At 41.7% G+C, this 14,801-nt stretch overlaps 1 protein-coding gene across 1 annotated transcript in view; it reads right to left on the bottom strand.

Annotated features, from left to right (window-relative positions):
• Nucleotides 1-321: 321 nt before the first annotated feature.
• Nucleotides 322-14,801, bottom strand: part of SCFD2 (sec1 family domain containing 2) — a 205,362-nt gene continuing 190,882 nt past the window's right edge. Inside the window, exons 7-9 of the mRNA XM_086746816.1 lie at nucleotides 11,083-11,217; nucleotides 6,064-6,183; nucleotides 322-2,012 (exon numbers count right to left, since the gene is read on the bottom strand). Of these exons, the coding sequence (XP_086602942.1) occupies nucleotides 1,920-2,012; nucleotides 6,064-6,183; nucleotides 11,083-11,217 (348 nt within the window). The 3' untranslated portion in view covers nucleotides 322-1,919. The remainder of the gene's footprint in view (nucleotides 2,013-6,063; nucleotides 6,184-11,082; nucleotides 11,218-14,801) is intronic.

Raw genomic sequence — 14,801 nt, 5'->3', positions numbered from 1 at the left:
GCCAAGTCAGAGACCTGAAAACATCTGATGAAAGACAGGTGAGGGAGAGACGACCACAACTGCCAACCTCCATCCTCTCAGAAAAGCAGCAGCATCTCAAGAGGTGTGAGTACCTGAACTTACTGGCCAGCAATGGGCACTGGACACAGGAGAGCCTTTCTGCTACCAGCAGGGCATGGAAAACCACTGAGGACACCTCCCAAGATAGAAAGTCTAGGTTCTTGGGGTCAATCAAATAATGCAAAAAAAAAAGAGCTTGCAGGAACATGCAGTCCTGGCACGTGTAGCCCTGCGTACTAGGACAGAAGAATATCAATGAGGTTTGGCATTCTAAGAGCATTGCTTTATTGATTAGAGAATTTACAAAACATCCATATTATAAGATTAAACAGTTCAGAAGGACAGAAGAAACCAAGAGATTGGCTATTTGCTTTCCAGTTGCTCTGTTTGAACTATTTCTTGAGCTTTTAACATTGTAATCTCATAATATTTCTCATTTTTTTATAGCACAAAGTTCCATTCTCTAGTCATTCTTACAAATGCCTCTTCCATAGAGGCAACATTGTCCATGCTTTATAATCAGTCCATTGTTTCCTTCTAGCCACTCGAGAGTGAATTTAAATCAAAACGCACCCTTTACTGAAGACTATTACAAACATTTAAGAGAACTTATGCTAGCTAGTGAGCAAAGGTTAAAAAGCTACTTCCCATTTAATCTCATCCTTTGGCATAATAAAGAGTGCTATGATAGAGTGAATGTCACTTATAATTTCACATTCTCATCTGAGTGTAAGCTGTCGCCTTAGCATCCATTGGGTGAAGCAAGAGGATGCAGCTTTAGAGCTCCACCATTTTATGTTGCAATTCGGAAGTTTTGGTGCTATACGCAATCACAATCTCTATTGGTTGCTGCTTTTTATCACAGGTTGTAGCAAAGTTTTATAAAGAAAAATTACACAGCTGAGTTTTATAGCAGCTCTTTCATCATCATGAATTAAAAATAAAAGCTGTTCTCTAATCATGCTGTTCAGAAATCTAGCTCAAGAAAGAATCTGTGCTGCAGCCTCTTGAAAATGGGATTGTCTTTTTCCCCCTTTTCTTAAAATGCATGTGATGGGAGGATTCTTCCAGGTTTATCATCAAACCATCACAGCCCATATGTCCTCTCCTCCTGCATAAACCTACAGAGAAGTGTGCCATCAGAAACATTTTCTCCCGGGACTGTGGGTGGAAAAACTAGAGCAGGAAACAAGGAGCTGAGAGAGAAGCAGACATGTAACCCAGCCCTTGGGTCTGGCTTTCTGCTTCTCTGCCTCTACCAGTCTCGCCAGGAGGGCATCACTGGACTGGGAGCTCCTCTGCCTGCTAAATCAGAGCTGTGCTCCATCGCTTCTCTGGGGTGAGGGACAAAGTAAGAGCAGAGGTGGTTAATGCTGTATAAGGCACACATATTTTGCAAGGCGGCATGACAGAGAGTTTGGATTTTGCTAGCCTTTCACTCCCTCAGCAGCATTTCCCACCAAAAGCAATCCCAGTGAAACTATCATGAATACTCAGAAAAAAAAGTACTGCTTGGGGAGTGCAAATTCAGTATCACCTGGTCCTCAGCTGCTCCTTTTCTAGGGAATTGTTAAAAGCGAGCATCCTTGCCATGCAGAGTGAGGCTGGGGTGATTCAGTACAGCATAGTGTTACCGTTAAGGAGGGGGGAGTTGTTGCTGGACAACTGGACCATTTTGAAGAGCTGCCTGTGAGCTGCATGTGCTCCCTTGCAGCTGGATACCCTGCTGTTTCAGCTGCAGCTGTAACTGCAGCAGAGTACGTGTCAGTTTTTGGAGGGCTGTTGGGAAGAGCGACAGACCAGGGATTTGATGTTTCCAGCTGAGGCACTCACTTGTCTTATCCACAGATCCTCATCCATCAGATATCAGTGTCTGGGTGGAGACAGTCTGGGGCAAACAACAACTCAATAGCACTACGTGGTGTCAGGAGTGCAGAGGAGAGCACGATTACCTGAAAGAAGGGGAACAAGAAACAACAAGTCAAAATGAAGGGGACCGAGACTGACTGCAGTACTAATGAGCCGTGGATATGAACTGTTCGCTTCACCCAGCACTAGACAGGCTGTGTGTTTCTGGTGTTTACTGACAGGGCAACACAACTTGCCCAGTGAAACTGTCTGCTCCCTAATAACAGTAGTTAAGTCACTTTAAGGAGCATAATGACTGGTAGCATTGTACTCTTAATGAATATGTGCTTTGACTCGTTTCTACCCACATCTTTCCCCGGTGATTTGTTGTGACTGCCATTGTGTTTACTGCGAGGCACCAGCTGATGAAGCAGAGGTTTTCTCTCCCTTCTTTCTCTAAACAGTTTTGACCGATGGCTGTTTCTTCTCAGTTGAAGGTAAGGTGAGCACCACAGAAGTGCTGCTGGCCTGCTGCGGGGAGCCACAGTCCCTGTTCAGAAACGTTTCTTCAGACCAGGCACAGGCTGTTCTGCACCTCAGAACCAAGGCTCAACCTTGAGCACTGTTGTGTTTTTTTTGTTTGTTTTGTTTTAATCCAAGATGGGTCTGATGAATGAAACTGTCACTTACTACAACCATAACACATGGCCTGCTAGATACAGGCATCTTTTTTTCTTAAGGGAAAACCAGTATGCAGGTGCCTAGTGTGAAGGCTTCTCTGCAGGGCAAAGCTACCAGCAAGGAGCGAGTGCGTTCGCTCTTGCTGTGTGGAGCTAACCCAGGGTCGAAGTCATAGGACACTGCTCTTACAAAGCCCCAAGTTCAGCAGTGTCCGTAGGGTCAGGACTGCAGGCAGGGACGTGGCAGTAGATTTATCTTACTAGCCCACTTGAAAATGAATTTGCTTCTTCAGTGCAAATCTGAGGAGCGGAAGCATAAGCATCAACAACGGAGTATGTCTGTGTGTCTGTTTCCTGCAGCAACTATCAAACCACTTGTGTTCTTCATCACACATCTTAAATGCATGGTAGTTCTACATTTCAACTTTTTTTTTTGTTGTTCTTTCTTTCATCTTTTCACTTCAAATAATGAAAGGATCTCTTCTGTACTGATGATAGTCTCCCCCTCTCTTCTCCCCTTCCTTTGTCCTCCCACACAACTGACACTGATTATCTCTTCTCCTTCCTATGGCTGAAAAACTCTCTGTAATTTGCACATGCCAAAGGCTGACGCTGTCTTACTTATGTTACATGAGAATTGGACTATAGCACAGTATGTGCTCATCTTGTTATCACGCAGCTTAATTCTGAAAAACACGATGGGACATGTTACCAAAGTTTTTTGAGTGTACAAGCCAAACATCAACAATAGCCACTGCCAGATAAAAGCAATTTCTTCTTGGAGTCCCACCACTGAACCCTGAGGGGATTTGTGCAACTAATAGCAAGCTCAGAGAGAAAAATGAGATCTGCAACTTTAACATCTGAGCTGGGATGCAGCCAAATACACTGGGACTTCCCTCCCCCTAATAACTCTGAGGGCTCATTGAGAGGGGTAAATGTGAATATTTGTTCCTTAATTTCTACAGAGAAGAGAGGAATTGCCCAGATAAGTAATGGCCATCTCTTCTCCAGGCAGGTCTCTTCAGGACAGCTTATCTCCTTTGCAGACCTTCTCCTTGTTCAATACGGACGCCTGCCTTTGATGCTTCACCTGAAGGGCTACCCCGCCGATGGCAGCCGAGGTGGAGGAGCCAGGAGCTCCCATCCCGACCCACTGAGCTGCAATGGACATTTCCCCCTCAGCGGAGGGCAGGGAAGGATGCAGCTAACATCTGATGCTGCAGCTGGAAGGGTTTATGTGTCCACCTGCCCCAGCCACAGCCACATAGATGCTTGTGCATTTTGGGAGAAGGGAGGGTGAAACATCCACTGATGCTCTTTCCCCTTTTTTACTCTCCTGATTAAGGCAAAAAAAAAAAAAAAAAAAGTTAATTTCTTCCTTTGAAAGCAGGATATTTCCCACTAGGTTAGGGGAGCTATTCACCACCATCTGAAAACAAATGATGCGTAGGAAATGCTGCATTCCTTTGTGCTCCTCCATAAGAAATAAAATTGTCATTCATATTCAGATGCAGAGCAGTTCTGTGGATAGAAACATGTGTCTCCTGCTCCACATTTAAATGTCATTTCCCTCAACTCCAAGCAACTGCTGAAGTAATCAGTGCGTCCTGTCAATTTTTCTGTTATTTTCCTCAGTTCTGTATTTTTGCACCCACACAAGCCTCCATTTCTCCACGAGCCAGTAATTAGTATAAATGTCAGTGCTTTGTTTGACTGGAAGGAACTTGGGAGGCCAGTGTTCCCCTGATGCCTGAACCTGATTGACTGAACACCACAAAAAAAGCTCTGTTAAACGCTGGCTCGAGTTAGACAAATGCCTGGCTTTTTGAAAAGAGAATAATCCCAAACAGGTGGCATATATTCACAGCTATAGTGCAGAAATCCAGGTAAATCCAACAAACTCATAAACTTTTTTTATATGAGAGACTTGCACAACTGCTTCTTTTCTTCTTTCTCTTCCTCCTCCCGCCTCTCTCCTAAAGTCCTTTCACCTCTAACACAGCACATTTGGACAAAGGGCAAGATGCAGTAAAAGCTTAAAATTCTTTAGGAATCTGCCTCAGAGGGTGACCTGCTGCCAGGGTTAAGCCGAAGCAAAGCAACACCAGATCCCATGTCACTACCATCAAGCCTCAAGTCCCTCTAGAAAGCCAGTCGAAAGTCTCCCCGCATAGTTCTCAACCAACTCACATGTTAACCCTCTGCTTATCTTTCAGGGTGTATTAATACATTTCGGGTGTGGATTAACTTGTCCATCAGTGTGTCACAACTCAATCCCCCTCCAAGAAGGGAAAGAATTTCATTTGCTGTTTTGAGGAGATTAGCAATAGGTTAATGGGGGAGAAACGTGTTATCAGATCAGAAAAACTTGCTAAAAACGTTACTCCGTCTTACAAAATACTGCTTGCAACTGCCTTGCAAAGTCAACTAAAACACAGAAAACACATGTTAAACTGAGGGGCTGCTGTGCCTTTGGTCGGCTCCATTTTGCGAACAATTTCTCACTAATCCAAACTGCATTCCATAGGAATTTAAAACAAGATGTTTACAAGCCACCCTGGAAACTGGACTTATGTTTATGATGCAGCTGGTTACACAGCACTTCCTTGCAGTTTTTAGATCACCCTGTGCATCTGCACTGCTCAGCAGTTACCTGATTGCTCCTCCACAATTAACAATGATTTTTAACATCTCAGATGCCACCAGAGCTCACCCGTCCTCCTCCTCTCCCTCCCCACTCCATTCACACGACAGCTGTTGTATTCAAGTTCTGCTGCTAGAGAGTGGACGAGGCAAAGACCAGCTGCACGGATGCTATTGAAGCTTCACCGCCAGAGCCAACCTCATCCAGGAGTCCACCAGCACATCCTAGGGCCACAGAGACCTGGGGCTTTCTCCACATCACCTGCTTCAGGCTACTTAAGGCATCTAGCAGTCAGATACCTATTACAGATACTTGGCCTGGCCCAGAAACAGCAGAGCTGTATCCAGCCTAATTTATCTTGCTCCTCAGCAATGCTAATTGACTTGTCTGCAGGATCACCACTGATACGTCCCTAGATGGTACCCAGACCCTTGGCATGTTCCTTCTGAGCATCCCTGCACTATGTTCTTTAGATGTACTGCCAGGGAGTCTGTAGCCTTTTGGACAGCGAATGTTTCTGTTTATAAAAAATAAAAAGAAACAAATCTTTTGAGGCATGATGAAAGCTCCTTCAGAATAACGTCAGTCTGTTCTGAACTCTCCAACCTGAGTTTGAACTTTTATTGCTGACTTTAACATGTAAACAACAGACCCTTGGGGCCTGATCACTTGTTGCCTATGATGTTTCACAGCAAAATCTTAACACAACTCCTGTCCATGTGGCTGTGGCTTTGTGCAGGTTTGGTACCAGTGCCATAGGGAACATTATCCGGTGAATTTTCTTAGTCTTTGTTCAGACAGGAACCGTACATTTAGTGCTGCTTTTACCTGGGTACCAGGTTTGCGTGTTGCTACCAGATCCTTCACCATTTTGACCTCAGAGACTGTCACTCCACCAACCATAAAGATGATCAGAAGAGGATGATCACCAGGGTGAGGGCGATTCACCTGTAAAATGAAGGAAAGCATTATTTATAGTGCTCAGTCCAGCTCCAGACCTATGGACTAAGCAGTGATCGGCCCCCTGAGCCACTGGAGGAAGACTAATGAGGAAGCTCTGAAAGAAACATTCATGGAATGCGGGTTTCTGTAGCAGTTGAGAGGGAAATCAATGGGGATGATGCTCCATTAAAACTAATGAATTGTTTTCACGGAAATGGAGTCTTCATGGCTTCCACTAAAACCTAGAGGAGTTTCTCATGAGGTCTGAAGGCTTCTCCCTCCATTCCTTCTTCACTTCTTTCCTCCCTTTCCCAGAGTTTGAGGAGAGTACTTGGATGGATGCACAGTTTTGATGCATGTACGCATAGGTCTTTAAAGAATGAGGGGTAAATTACTACCCAAAAGAAGCAAGGAGTCCAGTGTAAACATGCTAGAATCTCTGCCTGAGGTCAAGAGTGGAAAGAATCATAAGTAATGCGTTTTCACCAGTACAGCGAATAATCCTTTACAATTCATCCAATGAAAATAAATCAGGTTCATTATAGGATAAAACCAGTTACTAGCTTGTTTCACTTAAAAGTTTTCAATACTTCTATGACTAGGTTGTAAATAATATAGAGAAACTTTAGCTCAAACAAAATACTTGTTTCATTTCTTCCCCAATTATCAGTAAAATGGCACAACATTGCACTTCAGTTAAGACTTCATAAAACCACGTTTTCATTTTAAACGTTAAGGTGATGCTTTACATCAGTTTCCTCTTAACCACTTCTAGAAGTTTGATTACTTTGCTGTTTCCTAGCAAACTGTTTCTTTCTGGACAAAATGCACTTTCTTCTTGCACTTTCCCACATCAGACTACTCACTTCTTACTATCTGCATATAACATAGTGTCAACTTCAAATGAAAAAAAGTCCATTCCTATTACAAACACCATGAGGAATTTAAGTAAGACCTAAATATTTACTTACAAAGCAGGTCAGATAGAGCTCTTACTTGCTAAAGTATTAGAGTATTTCATGCTGTAATTGCTGTAAGCAGTGACACAAGGTTAAAGAAATAACTGCTCACAAAGATGGTGAAGATGAAAGTTGACAAAATGCTCTGCTACAGCACTTTGAGGTAATACAGGAATTACTATTTCATTCCTTTTCATGGCTCTTTGCTCTTCTTAACCCTGTTGCCAGAGCAAATGGCTCCACTCCATCTCACAAAGCTTCTGAATGACCAAAGACGTACGCAAAGAGCTTGTACTACAGAGGTTCGCTATTGAATAAAGCCTCTGTTTCTTAATGTCTTTCCTAGCAACAACAAACTCATCATAAACGTGCATGCATAACATTGGACATACTGAAAGGACACCCAGTATAAGAATATTAATCGGAGAACACAAGCTTTTGTGGCAAAACTAAAGAGAAAAATGTCTTGACAAATCATTTCCTTCAGTCAAAATAAACCCAGATCCAAACACATGGTGCCTATATAAAACTTATTATTTTTCAGAAGACTAAAGTTCAAACCACAAATTCCAGAAATGCATATTAAAAATACTATTAGGCATGCAAACTCTAAATTAAATTAAAATTGCAATGAAAAGGGTCTTGGAATCTGTAATTTTGTTATGCTATGCACAAGTGTTTTGAAGGAGGACAATCCTTTGGGTACAAAATATTTGGCTGTGTTAAGAATGTAAGTTTCTGCCAAGATTTTTTTGTTTGATAATACAACCACCCAAGATTCTGTCTTTTGAAGGAACTGGCTGCGTGTAGCTAAAGACAACTCATTTCTGTGATACAGAAGAACAACTGAAATGTACTGCAACAAAAGTAATGTGTATCTTCTGGGGTCCTTCTAAAATTTGGTTGTTTTGGGACATTTTCAAATCCTCTGAATTGTGTTTACTTTGAAATCTGAATTTTGCAAAAATCCCCAAGTGAAATTCATTTTCAGTGCAAAATGCCTTGAATTAAAAATAATTGGGACAGTTATCTCAGGCAATTAGAAAGACTAACCAAGAAAAAAGCAAAAACATTACATTAAAGTGAAGGAGCCCAAAGGAAGAAGGAGGGATGATTCCCTGAGTCAGCCGAGTGTCCCAGCTGGACATCAGGGCCTTGTCTCCAGCTCTGAGCCCACCACACGGTATTTCCTCAGGACGCTGCTGGTTGGAGGGCTCTTTGCTGGCTCATGTGTCTGTGTGGAGGAGATGGGAAAGCGGGGTGACAACAGTCAATAGAACTCTAAAAGTGAAGCAGGAGGGGGTTGGAGGACAGGTTTGTTCTCACGGTAGCTCACAAAACACAGCCTTTTCCTGTGAGGAAAGTCAGCAGAAACAATCTTTATTGTCCCACGAGGGCCAACTCTGCCAACCAGGACACCAGCAAGAATACATCTGGTATTCGTGATCAACCAAAAACCAATTAATTTAGCTGAATAACTGGAAAAAGGAAAAAAAACACATTGATCACCAGAAACTAGGCTGCTGTGCAGGGCACTTGGTATCAATGAGACCAAGCTCAGATCATTATAAACCACGTGTGGTCTGGAGCAGCCGTCAAAAGAGGAATCCTTGTGGCAGGAGGCCTTGTGGAGGCCTTTTCCCTTCATCTTCCCTTAGCTTCAAAACAGCTGCCAGAGAAACAACATCTAGATGACAGATATCTTTAAAAGCCTGCCCTGGATGAACACATTTGAGTCCATCACTTGCCAATGTGAGTTGGCATTTATATTCAGGCATTGAGGAAGAAATAAAAATATAAGGAAGCTCATGAAATAATTACTGTGCTGATGGTGCTGTAAGTGGAGAAGATCCTCTTGAGCAAGAAATACAGGCTGGTCAGAAACTCATCCACGTAATAATCGAGCACTTGCCAACAAGCCAAGATACAAACTAAATGAGCAAGCATGGGCATGGATTTGTGAGGTATGTGACGATACCTACGAAATATTTATCCTACACAAGGTTCACTTGCTCATCTGTTACATATTCCTTACAGTAGGATTTTTTTCTTACTAGCAGAGATGCAGGTACTTACAGGTACATACTGCTATAATATACTTAGGTTATACACACACACAAATTATTAATAAGGATAGAACAGACCTCAAACTAGCCAAAGGTGTCGATGTCTCCATCTAACTATTTTGACTTTCTACAGTCGTTGTGTTTCTTGCTTTTGGTGTTGTTTTTTTTTTTCGGTAAAAAAAGGACAAGCTATGTTCCTAGCTTAAAAAATAGCAATACCCAAAACCAACGAAATAAAAACAATTGTGAGAGTTACTGGTAAATAAAACCAATCATTTAAAAAATCACTTGTGTGCATCAGCTTGTTTACTTGGTTTCACGGTGGAACATCTGTGTTTTCTTCTACTATTTTGGAATGTCGTCATGAATTTTTTCAGTACGGATACATGAACGGAAAGAACATTGTGTCACCATTTCTATAGCTATCCTCATTTGTCTCAGGGCTTTATCATAAGCTGTGAAGAGCTGAGACTTTTAATTTAATAACCTAATGGAATATATTTTGGAAATCCATCTCAACAGTGGACAGAGATTCCTGAAAACAAGCACTAGATTTTAGGCATATCCAATTTTGTGCTTGAGACTAACTGGTTCTGAGATAACAGAAGAATAACTTTGTTATTTTGATAAAGGGTTCTAGAACAGTACCCACACAACAGTCAAAACTATTTTTGTCATCTGTCTTTAAATGTATGGCAGGCTTAGCAGGCATTCACACACAACAGAAGAAACTTTTTTCTCTTCTGTTACCATAGAGTCCCAAAGCAATTCAGGTTGGAAGGAATTTTTGTAGCTCATCTAGTCTACCTCCCTGCCCAAAGAAGGGCCAAAACTATACTAGGTTGCTCAGGGCTTTGTTCGGCCAGCCTTTGAGTGTCTCAGAGATGGACAATCCACAGCCTCTCTGGACTTAACCACTCTTTCGGTGAATGTTTTTTCCTTATATCCAACTGGAATTTCCCTTGCTGCAACTTGTGTCCACTGCCTCTCATACAGTTTGCTGATGCCTTTTCTCTGCTGAGGGGTGGTGGTGGTAAAACCGAAAGGAGAACACCAGGCACAGTACAGAAATGTACTGTACTCATAACTGTAGTATTGATGTAGTTTGATGTAAATTTGGGTTTGTTTTCAATGGAGAACTCAGGATATGCAGTAAGACAGAGCTGAACGTACCGCATGCTAGCTACTCCACTGTAGCCATTTAGCAAACACTTAGCATAGGCTCATTTGTAAAGCAGAGTAAGCTCTTTAGAAAGACTGTCTTTAAACATGCTAAGAGCACCCATGAGGCAATTTCTGACTAAGAGGCCTCCTTCCTCCCCAGTGCAAGTTGAACCATATCAAGTTATAGAAAAGGCATGGAATACGGCACTCCTCTGATGACCTTCCTCCCCTGTGAGAATCGACTGTCTCTCCTATCACAAGGCTGCTTGGTGCCCTTAAAACCCTTTGACGAGGTGCCTTGTGGAATGCCTTTTGGAAATCCAGGTAGATTATATGAACTGGCATTTGCTTATCAGCTTGCTTGTTGAGTGATTCTGAAGAGATCCGACAGCTATGTGAGACAGGACTTCCCTTTAACAAAGCCACATTGCCTCCTCCCAGACATACAATCCTTATTTAGGTGCCCAGCATCACCCTTATTTAGGTGTCCAGTCTGCTCCACTCCTTTTGTTTCGTTCAGTAGGTGCTACTCATCTGTACTGTACCTGCAATGTGGTGCCTCAAGCTATTCCCAGCCCCTCTGCAAGGATTTAACTCTCCTAACTGCCTTTTAAGTTCTGCTCAACAATCTCAACTCAAACATAAAATCACGTACTGCCATGTAGTGCTATGACCTCAGGAAAATCTTACAGATGAGCTTGGGAAGCCTGGTTTACCTTCATGAACATGCTGAATCCAGTTTTAAGGAGATCAGTGAGGCCTGATGACATATGCTCAATATCAACAGGATCAGGTCGATCAGGATTGCAGATTTCTTCCACTACCTGTTTCAGCAGCGGTTTGTAAGAAGCCTGCACAAAAAAACCCCCAATGCACTGTGAGTAAAGCTGTTCAGACTTGGTACAACTGCTCTTCTAAACATTTTATTTCCATTCAAGGTAACAAAAATAACTATCCTAGAAAGGAAACCATTCACAGAGTTAGAAAATTATGAAAGCAGCAGTAGTCTTTGTGACCTTGACTGCAAATGGTGTGCACCAGCACAGCCTCAAACTGAAAAGACTGGAAGATGGCCACACATTTACTCTGTCCCATGTGTATTATACGAGTAGAGGGAGGCAAGGAAGAAAAGGGCCTTCTAGTTTCTCTGGCATCTTTTTGGAGGTAGTACAGAAAGAGAGAGCAATAGGGATGATGCTCCGTTGCCCATCGTGCACCCAGATCTCATTCCCTTTGTAATGATTTTATAAACACTTAAGCAGGGATTTTTAGGAGGGGTTGCTTACTGACCACTCCTGCCTTCCCACAGGCATCATGTCAGCACTGAAGCCTGGATATCAGCGGGGCTGGGAAGAGGCCAATCTGCCTGTTTGTCCCTTATGGGAGAGCAGAGCTAAGCAGTTCATGTTAATCCCCCAGTTTCTATGGCCAGGGCACTCTACATAATATTTCCACCTGTGGAAAACCTTGAGAAAAATATGCCAAACAACCCCACCAATATCATGCATGTCAGAGCTTCAGAGAAGTTAGGGACCAGGAAAAGTGGAACATGTAAAGGTACAAACGGTCAGCATGCTGGAAGATCCCCTTCCAAAGGACCCACCCTGCATCCTCTTTAGAGTCACAAACCTGGGCTGAATATCAATTAGTAGCCTAGAAATTTCCACATTTCCTTAGAAGGTTTAAATCACTCTGCCATCCTGAAAGAGTTCCTGAGATAAACATTTTAGGGACTTGTGGAAAGATCCTCTTTAATGAAAATTTGTCCTTACTTGATTTACAGATGGAGTTTTGTTTTGCTGCTTTCAGCTTTGCCCAAACTGCAAAGGAACCACGATTGTTTCAGGAAGTGCAACAGCCAGAAAATTAGCAGCTTTCAAATTAGGACATTTATTTTCCTTTGTGACTAGCCCAGGTATTCATCATCCCCTAGATTTCTTAAGGGAATCGAATGTAACATCATTCATTTTGTAAAGATGATATCTACCAGAGATATCATCCAAGATAAACATAAAAATGAACGGAAAATAAAAAGCCAGCCGCTTGGCTTGAAACTAAATTTTTCTGTAGTAATTAAAGAAATGTTTTTCATCCAGCACTTTGCAGTGAGAAACAAAACTTTGAGTTTTTTAATACAATCCTGTCAGCGAAGATTTATAAACTCATCTAGTTCTTCTCACAACACGTGCATAAGTTTTAATTGAGCCAACAAAGCAAATTACAGCAGACACGAGCTGCAGGATCTTTTAGGAGAACATGCCAAGATTTGTGTCAAATCTAGTCACTTAATAAACAACTGTTTGGAAATACACACGTGGGCATGAAGTCCTACGTATAAAAATCTGTTTAATAATTTCATAGATGAGGAACAGAAAGACATTAGCAATGAAATATTTTTGGAGTATAGATCAAATCACAGTTAAACAGAGAGGCTTACTGCATGAAATTACATGAAAAATATTATCTGACTTTAGACAAAACTATGTACTCAAAAGATGTTAAAAATGTGCTACGGTTTTGCATGTCTGAATTTTCAGCACCAAAACTCAGTGCCCTTCAAAGTATTCCAGTTCAGCTACAGATACTAAAAGGCAGATTACTTACTTTTATGATTACTTACTTTTTTTTAGCTGATAGTTTCAAGTATATTTAAAATATGTCATAACTTGAAATTAATCTATTAAATTTCAGGGAGTTTTTACTTTATAATTTTTTTTTTTATAAAATTCCCAATAGCTGCACTGATTTCTAACTCATATAATGAAACTTTTACCACCCTTAAATTTTGACAGGGCAAAAATTGTGTTTAAAAAAGTTGTTAAAAACCTTGATGGCTACAGGACACACCTCAGACAAGATTATAAGGAGAAAAGGAGAGAAAAAAAGAAAGAAAGAGCAAGAAAAGGAGAGGAGGGATGGAGGGAGAGAGGGAAAGAGGAAGGGAAGGAGGGAGGGAGAAATCTACCTCAGATCAAGATGAAAGGAAAAGAACAACAGTTACAATATCAGGCAAAATAAATCCTCTCCTCTTGCATGGTCACTACAAAAACTGGTTTGATAACCTGACGAAAACATTCATCATTTTATGTAAGACATATAAACTTTAATGCTACAAAAAGTCCATCTAAGAGGCTATCCAGTTCCCATTTACTTATCTATAGAGACCTATTTTTTAAGTCTTAACAAGAAACAGATAAAGTGGAAAAGCACCTAGAGGCTAAACCCGTTCTCATAGCACTAAGCTGGGCTGGGAATGCGTATGGCCGCAGGAAGGGCGCTACTTCTTCAGAGGAGCTAAATGGATTGCACACAACCTGTGTTAACACCTGTCAGTTAAAAGAGAGGTCCATTTGTAGAGAGGTGTACGTATGAAGGAAAAACCTGTACTGCCTGCTTATTTCTGCTGCTCTAAACCTGAACTGCCCTCCGCAGAAGGTCGCTCCTAATCAAGAGACTAAATCCATCGCATAGCCAGATCAGGAGGCTGCAAGGTGTTAATACATCCCTTGCTGTGTTCCAGCACTTAGCCCTAAGCAAACAACCTGGGTTACATCCAAAGAACGTACTGATGCTAATTACACTTCCAGGAAACTTTTAGAGAGTATTTTCTTATCATCTGACTGTGTCCCCCCACTGAACTGTATTAAATATTTAACAATTTTCCCCATTTCAGACACCAGATTGGTCCTAACTGCCAGGAGGCTTCAGTAACAGGTTTTCCCCACCTTAGTTTTCCAGTCACATTTTGCAACACTCCTGCTTTCTTTCGTACACAGCAATGCTTAATCTGAACTACAGCCCTTTGCTGGTCTGCAGCATACTTAAAGAGTTTGGAAGGATTTTTCTTCTGGCTCAAGGCTCGAGTCAAGTTTTACAGTCTCTCTCTAAATCACTGTATGTGCTTTCCATTGTAAAACTATTTTTAACTGAAAATTTAAAACACTGCAGGGGAGATGGAGAGAGAAAAAAACACTGCGTATTAGTCCTGATGACCTATAGTAATATCATTGTTCAGGTGTTCATATTTCAGAAACAAAACCTTCATTCTTCACCTATTTACAAGTGGGACTGCCTCTCACACATAGGGATGGGAGAGAAAATACACAGGAATACAGTTGCTGTATGGATCAGCACTCTGCTTTGCTATGCCATGAGAAGTATTAGTCCAGAACCGTCTTGACCTAGCCCTGCCTTTCACAGGCATTTATGTCACATCACAGCGCTGCAGAGCAACTCCCATATTTCTTCCTCAGGCAATTCTTTATTGACGTTGATATGGATATGCCTGAGTTTGGATGAAGGATTTGAGGAAGTTCTTGCTTATTAGGTCAATTATAAAATCTCTATGTAAATATCTTCCACATGGGCAGACCACATACAGGATTAGCAAATCAGCAAAATTAGTGCTGTAATTTTGACAGCATGCTAGAGAAAT

This window comes from Chlamydotis macqueenii, chromosome 4 (genome assembly GCF_036417535.1).
Source record: "Chlamydotis macqueenii isolate bChlMac1 chromosome 4, bChlMac1.mat, whole genome shotgun sequence".
In the NCBI taxonomy this organism is placed as follows: Eukaryota; Metazoa; Chordata; class Aves; order Otidiformes; family Otididae; genus Chlamydotis; species Chlamydotis macqueenii.
The sequence above is the reverse complement of the archived record's forward strand: the minus strand, read 5'-3'. Positions and strand labels throughout refer to the sequence as shown.